The following is a 24,482-nucleotide window of genomic DNA, read 5'->3' as shown; positions in this document are numbered from 1 at the left end:
TAGCTGGGCAGGTCTGTCTTGATAGAGAAGAGGGCCTGGCATATAATATACACTTAATAAGTGTTTGTTGATGTAATGGATGGAAAAGCACTTTGGGAACACATGCTTGAAATATTCTGCTTTCTTATACTTAAAAAAAATAAAATAAATAAACATGCGTTTTTTTTTTTTTTTTTTTCCCAAATTTAGATTTTCCTTGCTCCTGCTTAACTTGGAGGAGTACTACTTTGAACAGCATACAGCTAATCATATTCAGCACAAGGGCAGTCAGAATGAAAGGTAAGGAAGATTTTCGGATCTCTGAAAAGGCCTAGTTAGAACGCAGTAGCAGTGAGCTACTCTGAATGCTACTCCCCACTAAAAGGAACGAGGGCTCTTTGGAGAAGTGTCTGAGTCTAAATCAGGGGAGGAAATGTGGGAGGTGAGCCTGGACCATCTTGTCAGACTGGAAAGTAAGGAAGGTATCAAAAATGACTGCATGTGAATTAAAAGGGCACAAGGCCACCCTGAAGAGCTGGGCAAAAAATGGGACAGATTGAACACCAGAAAAGAATACTGAGGGCAGTGGATTGAAATGTATCAGAAGGGCTCAAATCCATGAGTTCATAATGACGTATATGTAATATAAATATGTTATTTCATATATGTGTGTGTGTGTATATATATGTATATCAGTTACCTCTGAAGAATACTAGGACACCAACTCATTTTTCTAAAACTTGATAAAGGTAAAGAATCAAGCATTTTTCCTGCTTTCCTTGTACAAATTGTACTTTAGGGTAACCAAATCACAGATAATTAAAGCTGCTCTTTGTTGATGAATTCTAGATAATAACACAGAGGGAATGTTAAAAATTTCAACCCCTAGTGAATAATGGATCTATATCAGGGGTCGACAGACTGTGGTCAGATCTGGCCTGCTACTTGTTTTTGTAAATAAAGTTTTATTGGAACACCCACTTGTTTACATATTGTGTGTGGTTGCTTTCCTGCAACACGGAAGTAGAACTGAATAGTGACAGAGACCAAATGGCCTGCAAAGTCGAAAATATTTACTATCTGGCTCTTTATAGAAGAAGTTTGCCAACCCCCGATGTAGACAGAATCTTCAGTGGCTGCTAAACCAGCAGATGAAAAGCTGCTGAGAAACTTTTTAATGCACGTATCAAGATAGGCATTACCTGAACCCACTGCGGCCTCCTAATATGAGGGAAGTACATGTGCACTGCCTCTGACGAACCTTACCAGAAAGTCAAACCCCAGCTGGTCAAGTCTTTTAATCTTACCAATTATAGAGGAAAACCACAGAGATGCGTTTAGCAAAGTTCGTAATGCGGGAAAATGAAAGTTGCCTTAGATTAAGAGATATTGAGAGACATGTCAACTAAATGTAATATGGACTTTGTGTTCCAATTTGAACAAACTAACTATAAGAACACACTTATGAAATAGAAAAATTTGAATCCTGGCTGTATCCTTGATGACATTAAGGAATTATTAATTTTTTTAGGTGCGACAATGATAGGTCATTTATTGAAAGAGCTTATCGTCAGAGATTCATGTTAAAGTATATATAAATGAAGTATAGGATGTCTGGGAATTTATCTAAAATCCAGCAGGGTTCTGGGGTGTTGTACACAAAACAAGAATGACTGCATGTTAACAAGTACAGAAACTAGGTGATTGATACTTGGGAATTTTCTATTCTATTTGTATTTGTTTAGCAATTACCATAAAAGTACTTTTCTTAAGTTATTATTAGGGAATTTAGGGTGTTAGGAAAGTAAATGCAGATAACAGCATGGAAAGAAATGATACAAAATCAAAATTTAAAAGAGCTTTTGAGGAAGAATAATTGCAGGCTAAATCATGACCTTCAGCATGAAGAGCCTTCTTGTTCACTGGGTACATATTATCTACGTACACAGAGGTAGGCCTTTCTCAGATTGTGATGGGACTTTATCCTGTGGGTTAGAACGCCATTGGCGTATTTGTAAGCCAGGAAGGATGGGAGATTTCTTTGATAGAAGAAGAATTGACTTGGCCGAGGGGGGCGTGGGGGTGGGGGGTGGGTACAGAAGCAGGAAGAGCAGGTTGGTCTTTCTAGAGTATAAGTAAAATAATTGCTTCAGTTAAGAGACCCTGGAATGGACAGAGTAAGAAGCGTTCACTAGGACACTGAGGAATGACCGGAGAAAAAGTCCAGATGTCATACAAGTGATTTTAAAAAACATAAGATCCTTAGAGCTTCACTTGTAGATGAAATGCACTCTTGGAAACTAATCTTAAAGTGATTTTTTTTTATAAGATGATGTTCCAGCATTTCTTAACCTGTGTTTTGATTACATAATAAGTTATTGCCTTGGTTTGATCAATTGATAAAAGTCATCTAGTCAATAAAAGACAATCAAGTGTGTAGATTTTTATTGGCTTCAGGCAAGTGAGGCACATTGGCCTCTAACATGCTCAGGCAGGCTTTTTCCCAAAATTCATTGTCCCAAGAAATAAATGTCCCAAGAAAGGAAGAAAATGGTGAAGCCAATAACTGATTTATTTGATATTATAGATAGTCTTTAAAATTGCTTATTATCATAGAACCAGTTTTTCGCGGAATTCCTATGTACCCCAGAATCACCAGTAAAAGCATTTTGTGTTCTAAATTCAAACTCTTGTTATTCTTGCATGATTATAAATAAGAAAAAAAAAAAAATCCCCTACCTAATCAACGTTAGATACTTAGTATTGCTTTCTGAATAGTTCTTTAAGATATAGGAAATTAAAAAGTCAAAAGAATTTACCACAGACAGGATGGAATCAGCGTTTCTTAAGGATCAGAATACTGTTTCCCTTTCACAGTAGCTGTGAGGACCAGATGAAGTAATGCGAATAAAATACATGCGACAGCGCTCAGCCAGTGAGACCGTACTACAACACATGCAGATTCTTTAACTTCTAGGGAGCGGGAGATGAGGAAAATATTTTTCCTATATTTTCCACCCTTTCATACTCTTCTCTTTGTTGATCTTTTATTAGTTGGTACTTTAGTCATCTACATTCTAGTTAAAATGTATTATGATTCTTTTGTGACTTTTGTTACGTTCATTAATAATCTTTTGTACTTTCATCTCTAGGAAAATCAGAGGCTCCTTAAAAATATGTTCAAAATCAGTTATTTTTGAACCGGATGCAATATCCCAGCCCATCATTAAGGTAAATGCATTTTAAATGTGAACAGAAACAGTCCTATTTTTTGTATATATTTTACCTTGGCTTATTTTTATAATATTTCTCTCAATTTTATCCAGATTCCTTTGAGAGATTGTATAAAAATAGGAAAACATGGAGAAAATGGAGCCAATAGACACTTCGCAAAGTACGTCATTGTCACAACTGTGTAATTTTACTTCTACCAAAAAATTACATATATTTAATAACTTTTCTCTGCATTTTAGGGCAATATCCGGGGGGATCTCACTCATTTTCAGTCAGGTAAGAAGCACCTAGTAAACATTTTTTCCTAACCTGAATGAACATTTAAATGAATAAATACATGTGTGTGTGTGTATATATATACATATGTATATATACACTTTTTTTTTTAAGCACAACGAAATTATTTGTAGAAATCTCAAATGAAGACCACAGGAAATGATGTTTAAATTCTTTTAAATTTAGTCATTGAGAACTATATGTTTTAAAAGATGTGATCCCTGATGAGCTCCTTAATGTTCATTAAGCGTGTGGTGCCTGCAGGCTGTGTGGGTTGAGATAAAGGACTGCTGCTGGAAGGGGGGAGGCCGGCGCCCCCCGCTTCAGTGAGCTCAGAGAGACTCATGGGGACAGCCAAGGCCACGGCTCAGGACGTGTAGCCTTGTCTAATTATAGTATAATGCTTGGGGTCATGACCTTTTCTTCATTTCACATTTACTCAATATAGATTTGTACACCCAGTACTGTGTGAACACTGGCAATACGGAGATAAGTTACACGTTTTTTCTCCTGTCATACACAACTGACCCTTGAACAAAGTGGGAGTTTGGGGCACTGACCCCCACGCCCACACACACACACAGGTGGAAATTTATGTATAACTTTTGACTCCCCCCAAACTTACTACGAATAGCCTACTGTTGCCTTACTGATGACATAGACAGTTGATAACACATATTTTGTATATGTATTATATACTGTATTCTTACAATATAATAAGTTAGAGAGAAGAAAATGTTATTAAGAAAATCATAAGGAAGAGAAAATGCATTTGCAGTATGTACTGTGGTTATCCATACTGTAAGTTTGTCATCTGTTTATAAGATGAATCATGTCTGTCAGTACCTACATCAATATTGTCTTAATGTGATACAAAACACTGTAGATGTTAGATGTGTTACTAACATCAGACATCAAAAATGAAAAGATAATGTGAAAAAGAAATGTGTTATTCGCAAGTATGATTCATGCACTGATAATGAAGAAGCAGCAGGATGATTGCTTTATCGTAGCCTGTGTCATCAATACGATTGCTTCCCAGTAGCCCAGCCTGTACACTATTGAGTGAATCAGTATAAAAGTGTTATGGCACACAGTGTTGTATCAGATTCATAATTCAGTATGGGAAATGTGGTTACATTTTATTTTTCAAATTTTTTAAAAAAATTTATTTATTTTATTTATTTATTTTTGGCTGTGTTGGGTCTTCATTGCTGCGCGTGGGCTTTCTCTAGTTGTGGTGAGCGGGGGCTACTCTTCATTGAGGTGTGTGGGCTTCTCGTTGCGGTGGCTTCTCTTGTTGCGGAGCATGGGCTGTAGGCGCGCGGGCTTCAGTAATTGTGGCTCACGGGCTCAGTATTTGTGGCTCGCGGGCTTAGTTGCTCTGCGGCACGTGGGATCTTCCCAGACCAGGGCTCGAACCCTGCATTGGCAGGCAGATTCTTAACCACTGCGCCACCAGGGAAGCGCCAAACATGGTTACATTTTTTTTTAAACCCGTGATGATAGAGATGATAGAGAAAGAGACATCTGAACAGTAATGTAATTCTTTGAAAGCAAAGTTATGAAACCAGAAAACTAACACATGATTAATCTTATATTAAAATCACTCCCCTTATGCCTATGCAAGGATAGGCTGTCCACTTCAGTACAAGTCTCGCACACGATGTTCTACACTGTGAATACTTAGGTGATGATGACAGTGATGAACACAGAAATGTATCCTACGCTTCTTCCACGCGGTTATTAGATGCTCACATGAAGACACACACACACACACAACAGGTGAGTTTATTAACTGCACGGCAGGATGACTGTTTACTAGTCATTAGGTGGAAGTGGAGCCTCACAGAGGTCTTCATTCCCGTCGTCTGTCTTCACGTTGAGCAGGAGGAGGGGGGCGGGGTTGGTCTTGCTGTCTCAGGTAGCAGAGAGGGAGGGGGACGGGGGCGGGGCAGGAGAGGCAGACACATTCAGTTTAACTTTACGGAAATACATCATGATTTCCGGCTGACTTTTCTGCTTTTTTATTTCTCTAAAAATGTTGCTATACGGTACCAATCCTTCTTCCACCATTTGCTTTAGTTTCAGTGCCTGTGTCATAGAAGCGTCCATGTCATAAAAGAAGTCAAAAAACAGTCTCAAAAATCAGAGACTTCTGCTAGGTGGTCTCATGTCAGTTTGTTTCCTGGCGCTGCTTCTTCTACATCTTCTTCCTCGTTATCTGGCGCTGGTTTGGAAGCTCTCATCTCCATCTGGTCGTCTTCTGTTAATTCCTCGGGTGTGGGGTCCATTAGTTCTTGAATTTCTCCAAGATCCATATCTTGAAACGTTTCAACCCCCTACCTTTTTTTGCCATATCCATAATCTGATTCATGATTTCCTTGATAGGCTCTGTTGTAAATCCTGTAAAGTCATGCACAGCACCTGGACACAGTTCTCTCCAGCAGGAATGTATTGTTTTTGGCTTGATGCTTTCATGGCTTTTTCTATAACAACCATGGCATCTTCAATGGTGTAATCCTTCCAGACTCTCATGATGTTCTCTTCCACAGTGTTGACAGTCCTTTGCACAGAGTACCATATGTAATAAGCCTTTAAGGTTCCTATGACCCCTGATCTAGAGGCTGAGTTAGAGATGCTGGGTTTGGGGGCAAGTAGACCACTTTGACACCTTTGGTGTTGAACTCATGGGGCTCTAGGTGGCCAGGGGTATTGTCCAGTTAAAAGAACATTAAAGGGCAGTCCCGTTCTGGCAGAATACTTCCTGACTTCAGGGACAAAGCATCGATGGGACCAATCCAGAAAAAGGGTTCTTGTTGTCCAGACCTTCTTGTTGTCCAACCAGAAGACTGGCAGCCGGGGTTCCCTCTTCCCTTCAAGGCTGGGGGTCAGCAGCTTTACAGATCAGGGCGGTCCTGGTCACCGACCCCATTGCATTTGCACAAAACAGCAGAATTAGCCTATCCCTTCCTGCCTTAGATCCTGGTCCTCACGTCTCTTCCTTAGTAATGAACGTCCTTTGTGGATTTTTTTTCTTTTTTTCCCAGAAGAGGGCACTTTCATCTGCATTCAGACCTGATCAGGCAGATATCCTTTCTCCTCAGTGATTTTCTTAATGTGTCTGGGAGCTCGTCTGCTGCCTCCTGGTTGGCAGAAGCTGCTTCTCCTGTTATCTTGACATTTTCAAAGCGAAATCTCTTTCCAAAATTATGAAACCATCCTTTGCTGACATTAAGTTTTCCAGCTTTAGATCCTTCACCTTCCTTTTGCTTTAAGTTGTCATATGATGACTTCATATTAGTCATCACGCGGCCACCCTGCACCCACATAAAAGCTGCATTTTTCAATACGTGATAAAAAGGTAGTTCACGAAAAGTGCCAGGTTCTCCCGCCTGCTGGGTAGCTGCCTGATGGCTTCATGAATTTCCTTTTCCTTTTTACAGTGGTGTTTACACTGCATTCATTTATCTTGAAATGTTGGCAACCGCAGCTGCTGACCTCACCTCAATCAATGGTACACATATCAAGTAATTCAACTTTTTCTCGTAACATCATGACTTTGCTTCTCGGGAGCACTGCCAGCATCACTAGTGGCACTTCGTGTGGGTCACATGGTGTTATTCCAGGTTGACGATCTTATACTAAACACGATGAAAAATGCACAGGAACCAGGAGGGATCACTTTTTACTGCGATGCCCAATTCACTGCTGCTTACGCGGAGATGACTAGCATCCCGCGGCCTTCTGGGTTACACTCAACACTTGACCTCAGCGCAGTATCACGGGAGGCGGCTATGAAGTTATGACCGTGGTACAGTGTGAACTACGGTGAATGTATGCAGCTGTGATTTCATACTGCATCTTTACAGTTATTTACATTTCTCTCGACTAAGATTGGTGCCATCCATGTACGGTCTGTTAGCGTGTGCATAAGTTTTGATAAGTTTTAACTTTTTATAATAGATTTCTGTGTGTTTTATGGTTGTAAATGATATGATAGACTAGTATCTACATATATCTTATGCACTCATGACACAACAATTTCTTAATGTTTCTGATATTTCTAGGCTACACAGTTCATCTTCTTTCAGATTGTCCCAAATCTCCACAAACTTTTCCAATATATTTACTGAAAACAATCCACATGTAAGTGGACCCATGCAGTTCAAACCCATGTTGTTCAAGGGTTAGCTGTACTTAATTCATCTGTAGATCTTTAAAAACTTACAGATGAGAGAGGAGTAGAGCTCATTACCACTGCCTCTTTGCTGTGAATCTCACCTTCCTCACCTTGAAAATGAAAGGGTAGAGGAGGTCAGCGCTGGCTCCACTCTCTGCGGAGCCCCAGCTCCTTGAAGTGTTCAAAGAAAAGGATCATTCTGTGATCGAGCAAGCATGGGAGAAGCTGTGGGAAACAAAGATGCAGAGATTTCTTTACGCTAGGACTGGACGCGAAGCGCTGAGATTCTCAAGGGGTGAATGGTCGGGAGCAGAGAGCCTCCGGTGGTTTTTGGGTCACTCAGCCCTCTTGTTCATGGCTCTTTTTAACGCATATTGAAAATTATTTTATGAAGCCTGGGAGATGTCAGATTAGGTGATTTTCTAAGTCTGCCTTTCATGATTCTAATAATTTTAGGGAAGAAAACAATTCAGAGGCTGTCTTTGACCTCATGTTGTTGTGACTGGCAGATATGAAAGCAGTTATGGCCATCTGTCTGGGGAAGGAACCCCATTATTGACGATTCTGGTCCACGCCTGTGTTCTCATTATTTCTAGAGTATCGTTCTACACTGTCGCTTTATTCTAGAAAGTCCATATCTTGAAAGGAGTAGGTACTTTTTCAGTTGAAAGTATGGTTTCCATTATAAAAACATACCTTTTAGTATAATTTTAATAAACTTAGGAATAAAGCCCCCAGATCCTTCCACCTCCTTTCAATAGTTTGTATAAGAGGTCTCATATCAAATAAACTCAAAATCAGCTTTACATCAAGGCGTGACTAGATATAAGCTACTCTTTCAAGTATTAAGCTTCCTGGGTTAAGCACACAACCAAATAAACACAACTTTTGTGTTTTTTGATTACTTACCAGGTCACAGTGTTTCAGAAATATGTTATGGTTCTTTAGGCTTTTAGAGTTTTGCTTCCAAATATTCTTTTGCTGATAGAATAAAGAGGAGTGAGTGTGTGTGTGTGTGTGTGTGTGTGTCTGTCTGTCTGTCTGTCTGTCTAGAGAAGAGAGTTTTCTTTATGTTGATGAATGGATTTCATACCACAGTGACTTTGTTTTACTCATTTCTTAGAAAATCAGCCTTAGATTAGCTTCCTTCACTTGTCTGGTTACTGGGTACAAGTGATGACATTCATAAGACATCTTAGACATTGTATTTATCCAGCAGTGGTTGCTACCTTGTTGCCTTGATGAATCTGTTTTTAATTTAATGTTTGTTATTTTAACATCAGAACTTTAAAGCCATACTAATATTAATGCAAGTGCTTTTGGAAACAGATTATGTAACAATGATTTAAATTTGATTCATAACATCCTAATTAACCGTAACTCATTACTATGATAGTGTTTAATTATTTTACAAGTATTGATTTGTCTTTCTCAGGTATATTTCATTAAAGAACACAACATTGTTGCACCATATAAAATAGAAAGGGTAAGTAAAGCTTTTCATTTATCCCCAGCAATTTACATAGTGATTTTGAGCAATAAGATTCTGTGTCTCTGTTAACTTCTTTTTTTTTTTTTTTTTAATTTTATTTTTATTTATTTATTTATTTATTTATGGCTGTGTTGGGTCTTCGTTTCTGTGCGAGGGCTTCCTCCAGTTGCGGCAAGCGGGGGCCATTCCTCATCGCGGTGCGCGGGCCTGTCACTATCGCGGCCTCTCTTGTTGCGGAGCACAGGCTCCAGACGCGCAGGCTCAGTAATTGTGGCTCACGGGCCCAGCTGCTCCGTGGCATGTGGGATCTTCCCGGACCAGGGCTCGAACCCGTGTCCCCTGAATTGGCAGGCAGACTCTCAACCGCTGCGCCACCAGGGAAGCCCTCTGTTAACTTCTTTAATGCAATATAATGGGTATTTAAAAGCTTGTTACCTAGCAGTTATAACAGAATTACCCAAGGGAATGACAGACTTTAGCCCAAGAGATTTCAATTAACTTTTTAACTTCAAAATAGGTGTGTCTGTTAGGGGAAAAACTTAAATTATTAGGTTAAAAGTTGAAATCAGAATATGCATCATTTAAAAGATTATTTATTGGATATCACTGAGAACTTCTTTTAAATGTTTGAGAAATACTTATAGGCTATAAAATTACCCTTATTTAAGAGCTCAGTAATAATTTATAAATGCTGCTGATTGGGTAGAAGCTCTGAGGGGCCGTGAACACAGGACTTGTAACTAGACGTTACATCCAACCACTCTGTGCTTTAATTAACGCTTTATGGTGCAGCTTAGTGTGCAGTAAAGCGATAACTCCTAGCAGGAGAGTTTTTACGAGACCTAGAGATGGGACTAGTGCTCTAAACGACACCTCTGAATTAGGAAGAGCCACCCTCTCTGAGCCAGACGTCCGACAGGCTGCATGGCAGTTCCGGCCACAGGCCAGCCTGCAGGTTCTCAGCAGCAGCTTGGGGGGGACGCGCCAGCCACGTGCAGCCCCCTCTGAGTTTTATGTACAAGAAACATCTGCATGCGCCAGTCACTCAGAAACAGAGAATACAGAGATCTCGTCACTCACAGGCGGTGCTATTGGCACCTTGGGAAGGACGGTTCTTCATTGTGAGGGGCTGTCCCTTATATGACAGGCTGTTCCCACCCACGGAGTGCCCCCTCTGCACTGCCCCCCTTTGTTGTGTGGCACCACACACTGCCAAGTGCCCCGCAGGGGTGGTGGAACGCCCCCCCCCCCCGCCCCCCAAGTTGAGAACCGCTGCCTGGTGAGCTCTCCCTGCAGAGGCTCTCCTGTCACCGACCTGAAGTGCAAAGCTGCTGAAAAGTTACACAAAAGGAAATGAGTAAGGTTTTCTGAAGCAAAGAAAAGCTCTTGTGAATTAGGACACCAAAGGATTCTCAGGCTTAAAGGGGCGGGGTTGTGACTTTGACAATGATGATGAGACTTGGTAGACTAGGAAGCCCCAGACCCTTGTTCCTCTTACAGAGAGACTGACTCAGTTCCCTTTGTGAGAAATCCAGAAACCAGTTAAGAGTGCCCTGCGCCCCAGGTGAGCGTGAAATGAGCCACACTGAAGCTGTGGGAACATTGTAGCATCCTTTCACCGTAGCCCCTCCCCCGACACTGTGCCACATGATTGGAGGGGACTCCCAGCTCCCATCTTCTCCCTGGGGAGGGAAAGACAAGACGGGACCGTAGGTCCAATGTTCTGGCTTTTGGGGGCAGCTGCCTGAGGGTCTGGCTTCTGTCTCACCTGTCCTGGACCTCTGACAGGACCCCTAATGCTCTAGATGCCTGGGGACCCCTGAAAACAGGGAAGAGCTGGGCATTGTGCAGCTGCTCCGGGGGACCGGGCACCAGCGACACAGGCAGATACAGCCCAGCAGACTCACCCTCAGGGGAAAGAGAAGAGTGCAGCTTGTGACACATAAAATTAACCGTCACGGCACTTGCACACCCAGCCTCAGAGCACCTGAGTGTGTGAAGCCAGCACTGACAGGACTGAAAGGAGAGACTGACGGCGGCACAGGACAGAGGACACTTCCGTCCGTGCCCCACCGTCAGTAATGGGTAGATCATGCAGACAGAAGGTCACTCAGGAAACGGAGGACTCGACCAGCCCTCTAACCAGATGGCCCTCACAGACACACACAGAACATCCTGCCCAACAGTGGCAGGACACACTCTTCTCACGTGCACACGGGACCTTCTCCAGGACAGGTCGCGTGTCAGGTCACAAAACAAGTCAACAAATCTAAGATTACAACCACCGAGGAGTGAAACCAGAAATCCATAGCAGCAGGAAAACGCACATGGATGTGGAAATTAACACTCTTGAACAGTCAATGGATCAAAGAAATAAAAAGGAGAAATTAGACTCAAGAGGGAGGGGATATAGATATACATGTAGCTGATTCACCTTGTTGTACAGTCGAAACTAACACAACATTGTAAAGCAATTATAATCCAATAAAGAAGTAAAAGAACAAAAACCAAAAAACCTCAAGATGATCAAAACGAAAACAGAACATACCAAAACTGAAAAGATGCAGCAAAAGCAGTCCTAGGAGGGAAGTTTAGTGTTAAACGCTTACCTTAAAGATCTCAAATTAAAAAACCTAACTATACACCTCAAGGAACCAGAAAAAGAAGAGCAAACTAAGCCCAAAATTAGCAGAAGGAAGGAAATAGTAAATATAGCAGTAAACCCAACAGACTGCTCCCCCGGGGCCCTCATTCCGTGCGGGCTGCGGGAGGACACGCCAGGCAGGTCCCTGCACAGGTCAGCAGGGGGCTGCAAATGTCTTAAAGTGATGGGTGCTGACGTGCTTGGTCTCCCTCTTTTTCAGGGCAGAATGGAATATGTCTTCGAGTTGGATGTTTCGGGGAAGGTGGAAGATGTCGTGGAGACATTGCTTCAGGTAAGCCAGGGCTTTTCTCAGACATTCACTGGCAAACTGAGGCATAAACTTTTTTTTAAAGAATTTCATACTCATATGTCTTACCAAAACCATAACCTTTTGTATAAATCTGAAACAGATTTACTTGAATATGTTGAACTTGAAAACTATACATTAGGAAGAAGCCATAGATATATCAGAGTCATTCTTACCTGTTACTAAGTAACAGAATGGTGGTTGTGTTTCATTGTTTCTAAGGAAGTATCTTCAAAGCATCTGAGAGAAAAAATAAATTCATATATATTTATATAATCGTAGCTTCACAGAGCATCCTGTCTGGACAAACTTGGGGACCAAACCGCTATGGTAAGAGTTTCTAAAGATCTGTATCTTTATTGTGAATGAATGTGTATTGATATGTCACTTATAAATCCTTATATCCATACTTTTTAAATGATTCTGTTTTAAAGATTACAGCCATTTTGCAGTCCCGTTTGGCTAGGACGTCATTTGACAAAAACAGGTAAGTTTTCAATGATTTTGTTTCCTGATGACAAAAGCAGTGGCGTCGTCACCTCGTGCCTCATTCAATGTGTCCAGAACCGATAGTGGGTGTTACCACCTGCCTCACCCCAAGCCTGCTTGTTCGGGGGAATGGCCCCGGCGTCAGTGCCAGAACAGCGCCAGGGGCCTCCTTGCCACTTCTCCAGCTGACACCTGTCCGTCAGAAAGGCCTGGTGCCAGATGCTCGCCACCATCTTCCCGGTCTACGAGCTTCTGTCTTTTCACATGTTAGTGCCTCCGTTCAGGCCACCAGCCCCAGCCACTAAGATCACAGTGACAGCATTTAGCTTGTCCCCAACTCCAGCCTTCCCTGCTCCAATCCCGTTTTCCTCACTGTGTCGAATGTACTTTTAAAATACAGTCTTTCTAAAGAACTTATTTCTTTATATCACTTGTCTGTTTGAAACTCTTCCAGACCTCCATTGCCTTCAGGGTAAAGTCTTAACCTCACCTGCACACGGGGCGCTCTGGTTTAGCCTTTGTCACTGGTCCGGCCGCCGGTGGCTCTCGAGTGCTCTGCTCTGAATCTCTGCGTTCTGTGCGATTCCCGAGGCGCCTTACGGCCTCCTGCCTCTGAGCCTCTGCTCAGAACACTCAGCCTCCTGCCTCTTCTGCACCTGCCCAACTCTTCCTTATGCTTCTCATTTCAGCTGAGCTGGCAGTTGTTCTGGAAAGTCTTTCCCGTCCCGTCAGACTGTGTTAGGTACCTTCCTAAGGTGTCCTGCAGGGACCTAGAGACCGCATTCTTACTGATCTAATGGAGTTTTGTTTCGGTTTTTAGTTTTGGGGTGTGTTGGGTTTTTTGTTTGTTTGTTTTTGGGCTTTTTTGGCTTTTCTAAGTATCCAATATATTTTCTGCAAGTAAGTATACTTTAGTATTAACCTGTTCTCTTATTTGTTTCTTGCCTTATTTTAAGTAGATTTCCTTCTGTTAAGTAGATTTGGGCTATTTGTCTGTATCTCCATCTGCAGTACCACTGTATGAACTACTGCAGCTTTAGGACAACTCCTAATATCAGGCAGTGCAGGGTCCTGCACCATATTTCCCTTCTTAACTTACGTCTTCACTGTTCTTGGTCTTACGCACTTCTGTATAAATTTAGAATCAGCTTGTCAAGTTTCATAAAGGAAAAGCCTGCTGGGATTTTGACTGTGATTGCAGTGAATCTTTCCATTTATTTAAGTCTTCTTTATGATTTCTCTTTATAAACTTCTTTCTTGTGCTAGATTTATTCCAAGTACTTCGTATTTTTGATGGTGTTGTAAATGATATCCTAAAATATTTCATTTTATTGTTGATACTTAGAATGTAGTAGGTTTTTGTGTATTCGTTTTGTCTTCAGCAACCCTGCTAAACATTGTGATCCATTCCATTAACTTTACATATAGATTCTCTAATATGTACAAAATCTTATGTAGCGATTGTTTCAGTCTCTAGTCACTAGATATCATTTTTATTTTAATATTTATTTTTAGATTTTTGTATTTGGAATCCTCAGGCCTAAGACAAAGTAGAAAGTATTGGTTAAATAGATTCATTTATGGATTATTATGTGCTAGGCTTTTGCTAGAAGCTTATGTGTATAAATGAGATTCGTTTGTAATATTCTGTTTTATTGCTACCTTTGTGAGATTTGTGACCCTTACACTACATTTTAAAATGTTAAAGAATTTGCCAGAAAAGCCATCTGGCCAATAACGTGTTTTCTGTGTTTATGTTTGTTTACTTCTTTTTCTGTTTCACCTATATAGCATTAATTTTCTTTTCATTTTTGTACTTGTAGAATATATTAGTTAAATGTTGGGAGGAAAGAATAGCTTCCATCTTAGGAAGGAAAAGGAGTAATAACAATTAGTTTCTTTTGACCTACTTAGAATGCGTTATTTTTCTAAGTAGCAATTTAGACTTTAATCCTGGGCTTCAGCATGACATTAATTTTAAAAATGGTTCACTATGAAACTTTTGATTTATCCAGTCTCCAAAGCGTTAGGCTGAAGAATTTGAGGAAGACTTTTTTGCAGCGTGAAGTGAGATATTTCAGGATTGTATACTTCCTCTAAAAGAAAGAAGGTAAATTTTTGCTGAGATAAATTTTCATCATACTTCCAAGGAAATGCTTTTTTATTGAAACTATATTTATTTTTCCCTATTGTTCATTCTGAAAAAGTTCAAGTCCTCACAAGTTGAAAGATAATATAGTGAACATAGATACCCTATGAGTCACCAAGCGTTAATTTGTCAACATTTTGCTGAATTTGCTTCGGTTCTTACATGCTCATGGTCCTGCTTGCTGTGTGTGTGTGTGTGTGTTTGTGTGTGTGTGTGTGTACATGTATAAATAATGCATATATGTCTATATATATGTTATATGTATGTATACATGTATAGCTGATGTGCATATGTATGTACGTTTGTGTGATACATATAAAATATATGCATACAACTTTTCCCTGAACCATTTGAAATGACACTGCAAGACTTCCTGACACTTCCCCAGTAACTACTTCAACATGTATCTCTCACAAGAAAGTTCTCTGACTTTCCTCCATACTGTTATAACACTCAAGTAGCAATATTCTGTATGCCGGGTAATTTATAGCTCCATATTCAGGTTTCCCCATTTGTACCCCAAAATGTCCTCTTTAAAATACTTTGGACTAATTCAGATTTAAAGAAAAGATGTAAAGACAGTGCAAAGAGTTCTTTTCCCCTCATCCAGTTCCCCCATTATTATATGTTTAGTGGGGGTGGATGCTGTAATCCTAGATTTGTTGGCTGTAATCCTAGATTTTTTATTTTTTTGATGCTATTGAAATTTTATTTTCCAATTATTTGTTACTGGTATATAGAAGTAGTTTTTTGTTGTTGTTTTTTATTTTTTTGTTTTTTTAGAAACAATGACCTTGTATCCTGTGACTTTTCCAAATTCAGAATTTACTCATTAGTCCTAGCAGATTGTTTGGTAGATTCCATAGAGTTTTCTATATACATAATTATTTAATCTGTGAATAATGACAGTTTCACAGAAATACTTGTGGCTTTTATTTCTACTTCTTGCCTCATTGCACAGTTTGATTAATAGACGCAGTGGGAGCAGACATTCTTGCCTTGTTCTTGATCTTACAGGAAAAGGGTTTAATGTTTCACCATTAAAGAATGATGCCAGCTTGTAGGTTTTTCATAGATGCCCTTTATCAGAGTGAGGAAGTTTCTTTTTATTCCTGGTTTGCTGAGAGTATTTTCAAAAATAGGTTTAGAATTTTGTTAAGTACTTTTTGTGCATTTATTGAGATGATCTTTTTTTTCTTTAATTCTGTTAATATTGTGAATTATGTTGTTTTTTCAGTGTTAAAACAACCTTGTATCCATGGGATAAATCCAACTTGCTTATGATGTATTGTTCTTTTTACATATTGCTGGATTTGCTTTGCTAGTATTTTGTAAAGGATTTTTGCGTCTCTGTTTATGGACATTGCTCTGTAAATCCTAGTGTATTTGTGAGGTTTTGCCGTCAGGGTTATGCTAGCCACATAACGTGAGTTTAGAAACATCCCTTTATCTTCTGTTTCCCGAAAGAGTTTGTGTAGGATTGTATTTCTTTTTTTTTTAAAATTTATTTATTTATTTATTTATTTTTGGCTGTGTTGGGTCTTCGTTTCTGTGCTAGGGCTTTCTCTAGTTGTGGCAAGCGGGGGCCACTCTTCATCACGGTGCGCGGGCCTCTCACTATCGCGGCCTCTCTTGTTGCGGAGCACAGGCTCCAGACACGCAGGCTCAGTAATTGTGGCTCACGGGCCCAGTTGCTCTGCGGCATGTGGGATCTTCGCAGACCAGGGCTCGAACCCGTGTCCCCTGCATTGGCAGGCGGACTCTCAACCACTGCACCACCAGGGAAGCCCCGAATTGTATTTCTTGCTTAAATTTTTAAACACATTTACTGGTGAAGCCATGTAGGCCTGAAGTGTTCTTGGTCAATCTATTTGCTTGACACATAGGACTAGTTAGGTTGTCTGTTTCTTCTTGTGTCTATTTTGGCAAGCTGCATTTTTCAAAACCTTTGTCCAGTTCATCCAAGTTGTCAGATGCTGGCATCAAGTTGTTAATGTCCTCTGAACGTCAGTAGGATCTGCAGTTATGGTCCCTCTTTCGTTCCTTACGTTGATGCTTTATGTTTTTTCTTTATCAGTATTGCCAGAGGTTTGCCAATTTTATTAACCTTTTTAAAGATCCAACTTTTGACTTTATTGATTTTTCTCTATTTTTATATAAAAATCATTTTATATAAAATTGATTTCCACGCTTATGATTTCCTTCCTTCAGCTTACTTTGGGTTTAACTTGTTCTCTTTCCAACTTCCTACAAAGTTTAGATCACTGATTTTAGACCTTCTTTTATAAGTAGGACTAGAACGTAAATTTACCTCTAAGCACTGCTCAGCTGCATCCCTCAGATTTTGATATGTTTTTATTATCATTCTTATGAAATATTTCATAATTTCCTTTGTCATTTCTTCTTTGACCCATTGGGTTTTTTCTTTGGGTTATTTAGAAGTATGTTGTTTATCTTCTATGTATTTGGGGATCTTGTTACTGTTGTATTGTTATTGATTTCTAATCTAATACTCTCTTGGTTCAGAGAGTATATGGCTCAGTCTTTTTTTTTTTTTTTTTTTTTAATAAATTTATTTATTTTATTTATTTATTTTTGGCTGCGTTGGGTGTTCGTTGCTGCACACAGGCTTTCTCTAGTTGCGGCGAGCGGGGTCTACTCTTTGTTGCGGTGTGCGGGCTTGTCATTGCGGTGGCTTCTCTTGTCGCAGAGCACGGGCTCTAGGTGCACGGGCTTCAGTAGTTGTGGCTCGCGGGCTCTAGAGCACAGGCTCAGTAGTTGTGGCTCACAGGCTCTAGAGCACAGGCTTAGTAGTTGTGGCGCACGGGCAGAGTTGCTCTGTGGCATGTGGGATCTTCCCAGACCAGGGCTCGAATCCATGTCCCCTGCATTGGCAGGCGGATTCTTAACCACTGCGCCACTAGGGAAGTCCTGGTTCAGTCTTTTGAAGTTTGTTGAGATCTGTTGTATGGCTTTGCGTACAGTCTGTCCTGACAGAGGTTTCCCAGGCCTGTGAAAGGAACGTGTGCTCTGAAGTTGTGGAGTATAGTGCTCTGTACACGTCATTTAGGGCCAGTTGGCTGATGGTTGTTCAGATCGTCTGTACTTTACTGACTTTTTGTTGACTTGCTCTGTCAGTTACTGAGAGAAGGGTGTTAAAATTACCAGTGATGATTGTGGAATTGTTTATTTTCCCCTGTATTTCTGTCAATTTATGCCTTGTGTACTGGCAGACTCTGTTATTAGGTTTACATACATTTATAAGACACCAGTTTTCTTACGTGTTGTGATTGCATGCTATATCTTTTTCTATCCTTTTTACTTTTAACTTGTCTGTGTCTTATTCCGTTTCCAAAAAACACACTTTATATAGTTGAGTCTTTTTATACAGTCCGAAAGTCTCTGCTTGTTAATTGGATTGTTTAATTCACTTATAATTATGTAATTATGGATAAAGTTGGTTTTTAAACCCACTATCTTAGTATTTGTTTCCTAGCATTTCATTTGTTCTTTGTTTCTCTGATCCTCCTTTCTTGCCTTCTTTTCAGTAAATCTGGTATTTTTAAGTATTCAACTTTTTAGCTGTAGTGCTTGGTGTCATTCTTAGTGGTCACTCTGGAGCTCACGATATGCACCTTGTACATAGTGTACCTTCAGGTAAGAGTATATTACACTCCTTTACGGTCGTTCAAGAGCCTTAGAGCAGTGTGTTTCCGCATAACCCCTCCTGCCCTTTGTGATCTGTGGTTTTATATTAAATTTCTACATATACTATAAAACCCATGATATGGTGTTCTTATTTTAGGTTTTTAAAGAATTTTTTTTTACTTTTATTTTTTTTTACGGTAGGTTCTTGTTGGTTATCTCTTTTAAATATAGCAGTGTGTACATGTCAGTCCCAAACTCCCAATCCCGAGAATTGAGATACATGCACTTATAGGTACATAAATTAAAATACTGAGAAATAATTCTTTTCTATTTACTTGGATATTTGAATACTTATGTTTCCTGATGCTTGTCTTTCCTTCCTGCAGAACCGGTGTTGCATCTGGTGTCATTTCTCTTAAGCCCAAAGAACTTCCTATAGCATTTCTTACGGTGCATATCTGGTCAGGATGGATTTTCCCAGCTTTGTCTGAAAATACCTCTATCTTACCCTCATTTTTGAAGGGTGTTTTTGTTGGAGATAAAATACTAGGTTCACAGGGTTTTCTTTCACTACTTGAAAGGTTTTCGTTCCGTTGTATGTTGCTGTCCATTGTTTCCTGTGAAAAGTTACATCATTTGTCCTGTTGTTACTGTGCGTTAAGGTGTAGTCTCTCTGCGCCTGTCCTGCTGGGGGGTTCTGGGTAACGGAGTCTGTGAACTGGTATCTTATATGAGACAGTTTCCACCACTCTCCACTCAGTGTTTCTTCAGCCCCGTCTCCTGTCTCTCCTCTTGTGACTTGAGTTACACTCATGTTAGTATGTTTTATAGTTTCGCTTAGATCTCAGACACTCTGTTCTGTGTTTTTTTAAATCATTATTATTATTCTCCTTTTGTCTTGTTTCAGTTAGGACGTTTTTTATCGGCCTTGTTTTCAGCGGCATTGGACTTCTCCTGTGCTGTGCCAGGTCTGTTAAGCTTGTTTAAGTCATTCTTCATTTCCTCTCGCCCAGATTTTCATTTCTAGCATTTCCTTTCACTTCTTTTTCCTAGTTTCTGCTTCTCGGATGAAGTTTTCCTTCCCTTCAGGTGTGTTTTCCGTCTTGTCTTCTAGATCTTTTAGCACATTTATTACAGTTATCTTAAGGTCTCCCTCTGATGGATCCGACGGCTGGGTCCTCTTCCACGGAATCTTCTCTCTCATGAGTGCGGGTCATATTTACTCACTTCTTTGTGTTTCTTGTAATTTTTCGTGTGCTGGGAAGTTTGTTTTAAAGGAACTGTAGAGACTGACCTAAGGAATATTTAGGTCCACCTCCGGAGGTGGTCATGCCCACCCCCATCCTGCCCGCTGCTTGCCCTGGGGGCTCTGCCAGTGTATTGAGTGGAGCTGGGTTAAATCCAGGTCCCCATGCCCAGGTCCACGGTGGGAGTGAGCAGGACGGTCCTCAGCGGGGCTTGGGGTCGGGGCCCTGGAAGGGTTTGGAGATACCCCTGTGCTTTACATCTGAGCCTCCAGCTCTCCGCCACAGAGCACCTCTGCCCTCCAGGCCTGACTCCCGCTCTCTGGCGTCTCCCTTCATCCTGCAGCCCTTACCCCCTATGAAAGATTGCTCCTCCTCCTGCCACTCAACTGTTGGTCCCTTCATTTAGGTTTCTCTGCATCTGAGCTTTCTGATGGGTTTCTAAACATAGCAAGGATTGTGTAGCTCATCTGGCAGGTTTTGTGGTTGGGATGAGAGCTGTGAGGTCTCCTTCACGTCCAAACTGGAAGAGGAAGCCTGCTCCTGTGTGATTTTGTGTTTGTTTTTTTAAACAAGTTTATTTATTTTATTTATTTATTTTTGGCTGCGTTGGGTCTTCGCTGCTGTGCACAGGCTTTCTCTGGTTGCGGCGAGCGGGGGCTACTCTTCGTTTTGGTGGTGGGCTTCTCACTGCGGTGGCTTCTCTTGTTGCGGAGCACGGGCTGTAGGCACACGGGCTTCAGTAGTTGTGGCTCGCAGGCTCAGTAGTTGTGGCACACGGGCTTAGTTGCTCCACGGTATGTGGGATCTTCCCAGACCAGGGCTCGAACCCGTGTCCCCTGCATTGGGAGGCGGATTCTTAACCACTGCGCCACCAGGGAAGCCCTGCTTTTGTTCTCCTACTTATAGAGGAGACTTTTTTTTTTTTTTGACTGCGTTGGGTCTTCCTTGTTGCACGTGGACTTTCTCTAGTTGCTGCAAGCGGGGGCTACTCTTTGTTGCGGTGTGCGGGCTTCTCATTGCGGGGGCTTCTCTTGTTGTGGAGCACGAGCTCTAGGCATGTGGGCTTCAGTAGTTGTGGTGCACAGGCTCAGTAGTTGTGGCTCACGGGCTCTAGAGCACAGGCTCAGTAGTCGTGGCGCACGGGCTTAGTTGCTCCACGGCATGTGGGATCTTCCTGGACCAGGGATCGAACCCGTGTCCCCTGCATTGGCAGGCGGTTTCCCAACCACTGCGCCACCAGGGAAGTCCCAGAGGAGACTTATTTTTAGCTCAGTTATTTAACTAAGTAATTGCCTTAAACTCTTGATGATTTGGTTGTTTCCCTTCTATTTTTTTTTTTTTTTAATTAGTAAAGCAGAACGAAAATGGACCTTTTTGATGAGTTAACATAATTTAGGAGGGAGTGGTGATCACCTTTGACTGGTTTTACTGCAGTAGATCCATAAAAGACTATACGTTGGAACGGACATGCAAGTAATTGTAATTATGTACTCATAGCCTTATAGAATGTGGTGTGAAGTAAGTGCTACCCATGCCAAAACAGTTTCTATGACAATAAAATAGGTCTTAATGACACAAAAATAGAAAATTATGTTAATGTAGGAATAGTTCCAAGGCCGACTTATTTGGGGAGGAGTGAAGAGTACCAATAACAGGGTTGTTTGGTATTGTTTACTTGTCTGTCTTCTCTTCTTTGATACATAACCTCATCTGCTTTTAAAAAAAATCAAGTATTCATTATACCATTGAAAAGAAAGTCAGTTTTATTTAGGCAACTGATTTATATCACCAGTTTTCTTGTATCAGATGCAGTGTTCAGACACCTGTTCTGCAGAGTCACTTTGTAGCTCCCTCAGATAAAGTTAAATCTAGGAAGTAGATCGATTTCTGATAATTCTTGCTTTTGCTGGAAAAAACATATTTTCAGATTCCAAAGTGTTTCTGAAAAGCTGCATATGGAATGCAAAGCTGAAATGGTGACACCTCTGGTGACGAATCCCGGCCACGCGTGCATCACTGACACCACCCTGTATTTCCAGCCTCTCAATGGGTACCCGGTAAGTAGTCTGCAGGCCAGCGGAGGGCTCCTTGGGTATTCCCGTTTGCGTCTTCAGGCTCTCTTTCCTGTGAACTTGACTTGACAGTTAGAGTGTTCTCACATTTTGGGGAGGGTCAGAATTACCCCCCGTCCCCACCCAGCATCTGGTATTTAACAGGCTCCCCGTGTAATCCTGATGCATCCTCACCCGTGTTTGAGCTCTTCTGACTTACTTTCTGTTACTTCGGGGGAAAAGAAACCCCGCCCCTTCCGATTTTAGTAAAGGGTCTTGAGAGGTTTATACTTTTCTACTCGGAAGCACTTCTGCAAGAGAGCAATGAAATATACTAAGGTTAAGAAGAGATGGATGTTTTCTGTGTACTTGCTTATATGTACACCTAAGCTGTATTTCTCGTTTTCCCTTAATTACAAACCAAATCAGTAGGTCTGCATCTGTCCCAGAGGAGCAGTAAGAAGTGGCCTCTCCAGCCCGTGCAGAGCTGCATGTGGCACTGCTGTCAGTGGGCAGCTGCAGTCCTGCTGCTGTGATGCTGGAAGCATCTTCTCTTGCACGATGGCTTTAGACTCACGAGGCCAGACAGTAAAGATGAATTCAGATTTCTGCACTAAAACTTGTAAACACTGGCGGCTTTATCTAGATACGGACCCTTTTCAGAGTGGTTCATTGAAGGAACAGAAACCCTAGTGCTGTGCTGGTGCAGTTGGACCGTTTGGCAGGTAGCTTCAAGAACAGCAGTGTTTTCTGCCATGGAAGAAATTCTCCAGGCTGGTCCGTCATTACGTGTCACTGAAACGTGAACACTTTCCTTAGTGAAAGGTGATGCTATAACAATTCTGTCCACCAGGTGGTGGGGCACACGCGCCGGGGCCTCCAGTGGACACAGTACACATTGCTGATGGCATTCTTTGTGGCGTCATCAATTGGCTGGACCAACGCTGTTGCTGTGGCTTGGGTCAATACTTGAGCAACAGTATCTGAGTATAAGCCACAGCTTCAGGGTCCTGGGTCTGGGCTGGGGGCCTTGGCCAGCCTTCAGGCAGCTTCCACGGCTACACACCCTGCGTCTGCAGGCTCTCCCTCCCTCTTACTTGGGGGGAGGAGGGTGGACCTGTCGCCTTTTAGCCAATCTCAGTACCTTTTACAACCTTGTTCCTCTCTCACTAGCATTTTAAGGCTCCAGAGAAGCGAGAAAATTTTCCTCCTTATAAAGTTTAGAGGCCCTGCTTTATACTATAGCTGTTTATGAGCCTTTTTACACTGTAGTTTAAGGAGCTAAAAGACAGGATTCTAAAAAAAAAAAAGCTGTATGTCAGTTTTGAGCAAACCGTAGGTCTGTAAAAATAGGAAAATTCCTGAGAGGAGGTCTACACCAACCCTTTAATATTTCTTACCTCTCAGCGACCCTGCAGAAACCTGAAAGCCAGACGCCTGCATTATCATCCTGGGGGGTACCGGCGGGGGGGTGGTCCGCGGTCACAAAGCTAGTGAAAAGGGCAGACCGGCGTGTAAAGTGAGGCATGCCCTGTTCTCAGGGCTCACTTTCCAGGTGTCCAGGTGTGACCTGTCAGGAAGTTAAGGTGGGGCAGCTGAAGGGCAGCTTCTAATTGTGTCAGAATCTTGACGTTTGAGATTGTCTTTCTACTTTTAAAGAAACCCATGGTCCAGATAACACTCCACGACATCCGCCGCATTTACAAGAGGAGACACGGTCTCATGCCTCTGGTGAGTTCGAGGGGAGCACCTCCTCTAGAGGATGACTGTCTTATCTTCGGTTTGGCCAGTGGTTTACTGGCCTGCACCCACCTCGGGCTCGTCTGAAAGTCGCGGGTGTTTGTGTGTGAGCAGAGGGGCCCTGAGGCCCGCCGCCCCTTCTTTTGGCTGCGCTGGAAGTTTATGAAGGAGCGACTCTTTCTGTAGGGGGAGGGCTGTTGGGAAAAAGGCTTTGGCTCCAAGAGCAGGTGGGCTCAAGTGCCCTTGAGTTTCTCCCTCCCGAGTTCTCGGGGTCCTCCTGGGTTTGTGTGGGGATAATGGACGCAGAGCTGGTCCAGTGATCCTTGCTGTCACCCAGTTGCAGCAGCGAGGTCTCCGAGCAGAGTCTGGAAGCTGCGACAACAGCTCTCAGTGGAACTGTAGTATCCTCACGGTTAACTTGTATTAATTCAGCCTTCAGGCTTGCTGAGAGGGAGGAATGGATAAAATAACCATTTCAGTCACCTGGGTGGCCCTCCCCGCCGCCATTCTCCTGAATAAGCCCGTGTCCACACTTCTGTGAGTCTCACACGCTTACTGTAGAAACCAGTCACCACGGAAGGTGTGACTCCAAGGGATTTTAGGTTGACATCGATATAAATCTATTTGTTCTCCTTCAAAGATTAACCAGTAAGTTGGTGGCATTACAAGAGCATTGTGGATATTTAAGCATCTCATTTTGGTGTTTTGTATTTATGAAATTTAACTGTTTTCCTGCCTATTTTACGTAAAAGGCGATTCTCCATTTCCAGTGCCAACAGAGGATTAGGGAAACAGAGTCTACTAAAAATCTCCTCCTTCTTTGGGTATAGAGATGCAGTCAGAAAAAGAAGAAATTGGCATTGATTAAGTACCTTCTGCCTACTGGGCAATTTATGTACAATATTCGTTTGTCAGCGCAATCCCTGTGAGGTAGATGATACCCTGTTTTACACAGGAATTGAGACTCCGGGAGTTCACTCCCTCAGTTCCCTCACTAGTAACGCTGGAAGCCTGTATCTGAACCTAGGACAGCGCTGTGCTTT

The 24,482-nt window shown here is 41.8% G+C and overlaps 1 protein-coding gene across 6 annotated transcripts in view; it reads left to right on the top strand.

The window, feature by feature from the left end:
• The window catches only part of NSMAF (neutral sphingomyelinase activation associated factor), a 64,532-nt gene that overhangs the window by 18,091 nt on the left and 21,959 nt on the right, over positions 1 to 24,482 (top strand). For 4 of the 6 annotated variants that reach the window (XM_082433002.1, XM_082433001.1, XM_082433000.1 and 1 more), the window contains 10 exons: positions 190 to 279; positions 3,132 to 3,210; positions 3,306 to 3,373; positions 3,453 to 3,489; positions 9,108 to 9,158; positions 12,029 to 12,100; positions 12,398 to 12,445; positions 12,550 to 12,602; positions 21,576 to 21,705; positions 23,359 to 23,430. In XM_082433002.1, the coding sequence (XP_082289128.1) occupies positions 190 to 279; positions 3,132 to 3,210; positions 3,306 to 3,373; positions 3,453 to 3,489; positions 9,108 to 9,158; positions 12,029 to 12,100; positions 12,398 to 12,445; positions 12,550 to 12,602; positions 21,576 to 21,705; positions 23,359 to 23,430 (700 nt within the window). Of the gene's footprint in view, positions 1 to 189; positions 280 to 3,131; positions 3,211 to 3,305; positions 3,374 to 3,452; positions 3,490 to 9,107; positions 9,159 to 12,028; positions 12,101 to 12,397; positions 12,446 to 12,549; positions 12,603 to 21,575; positions 21,706 to 22,131; positions 22,288 to 23,358; positions 23,431 to 24,482 lie in introns of all 6 variants that reach the window. The other 2 variants (XM_082433004.1, XM_082433003.1) reach the window with 2 other exon arrangements.

The sequence above is a fragment of the Balaenoptera physalus genome (assembly GCF_965194825.1).
Source record: "Balaenoptera physalus genome assembly, chromosome: 17".
In the NCBI taxonomy this organism is placed as follows: Eukaryota; Metazoa; Chordata; class Mammalia; order Artiodactyla; family Balaenopteridae; genus Balaenoptera; species Balaenoptera physalus.
The sequence above is the reverse complement of the archived record's forward strand: the minus strand, read 5'-3'. Positions and strand labels throughout refer to the sequence as shown.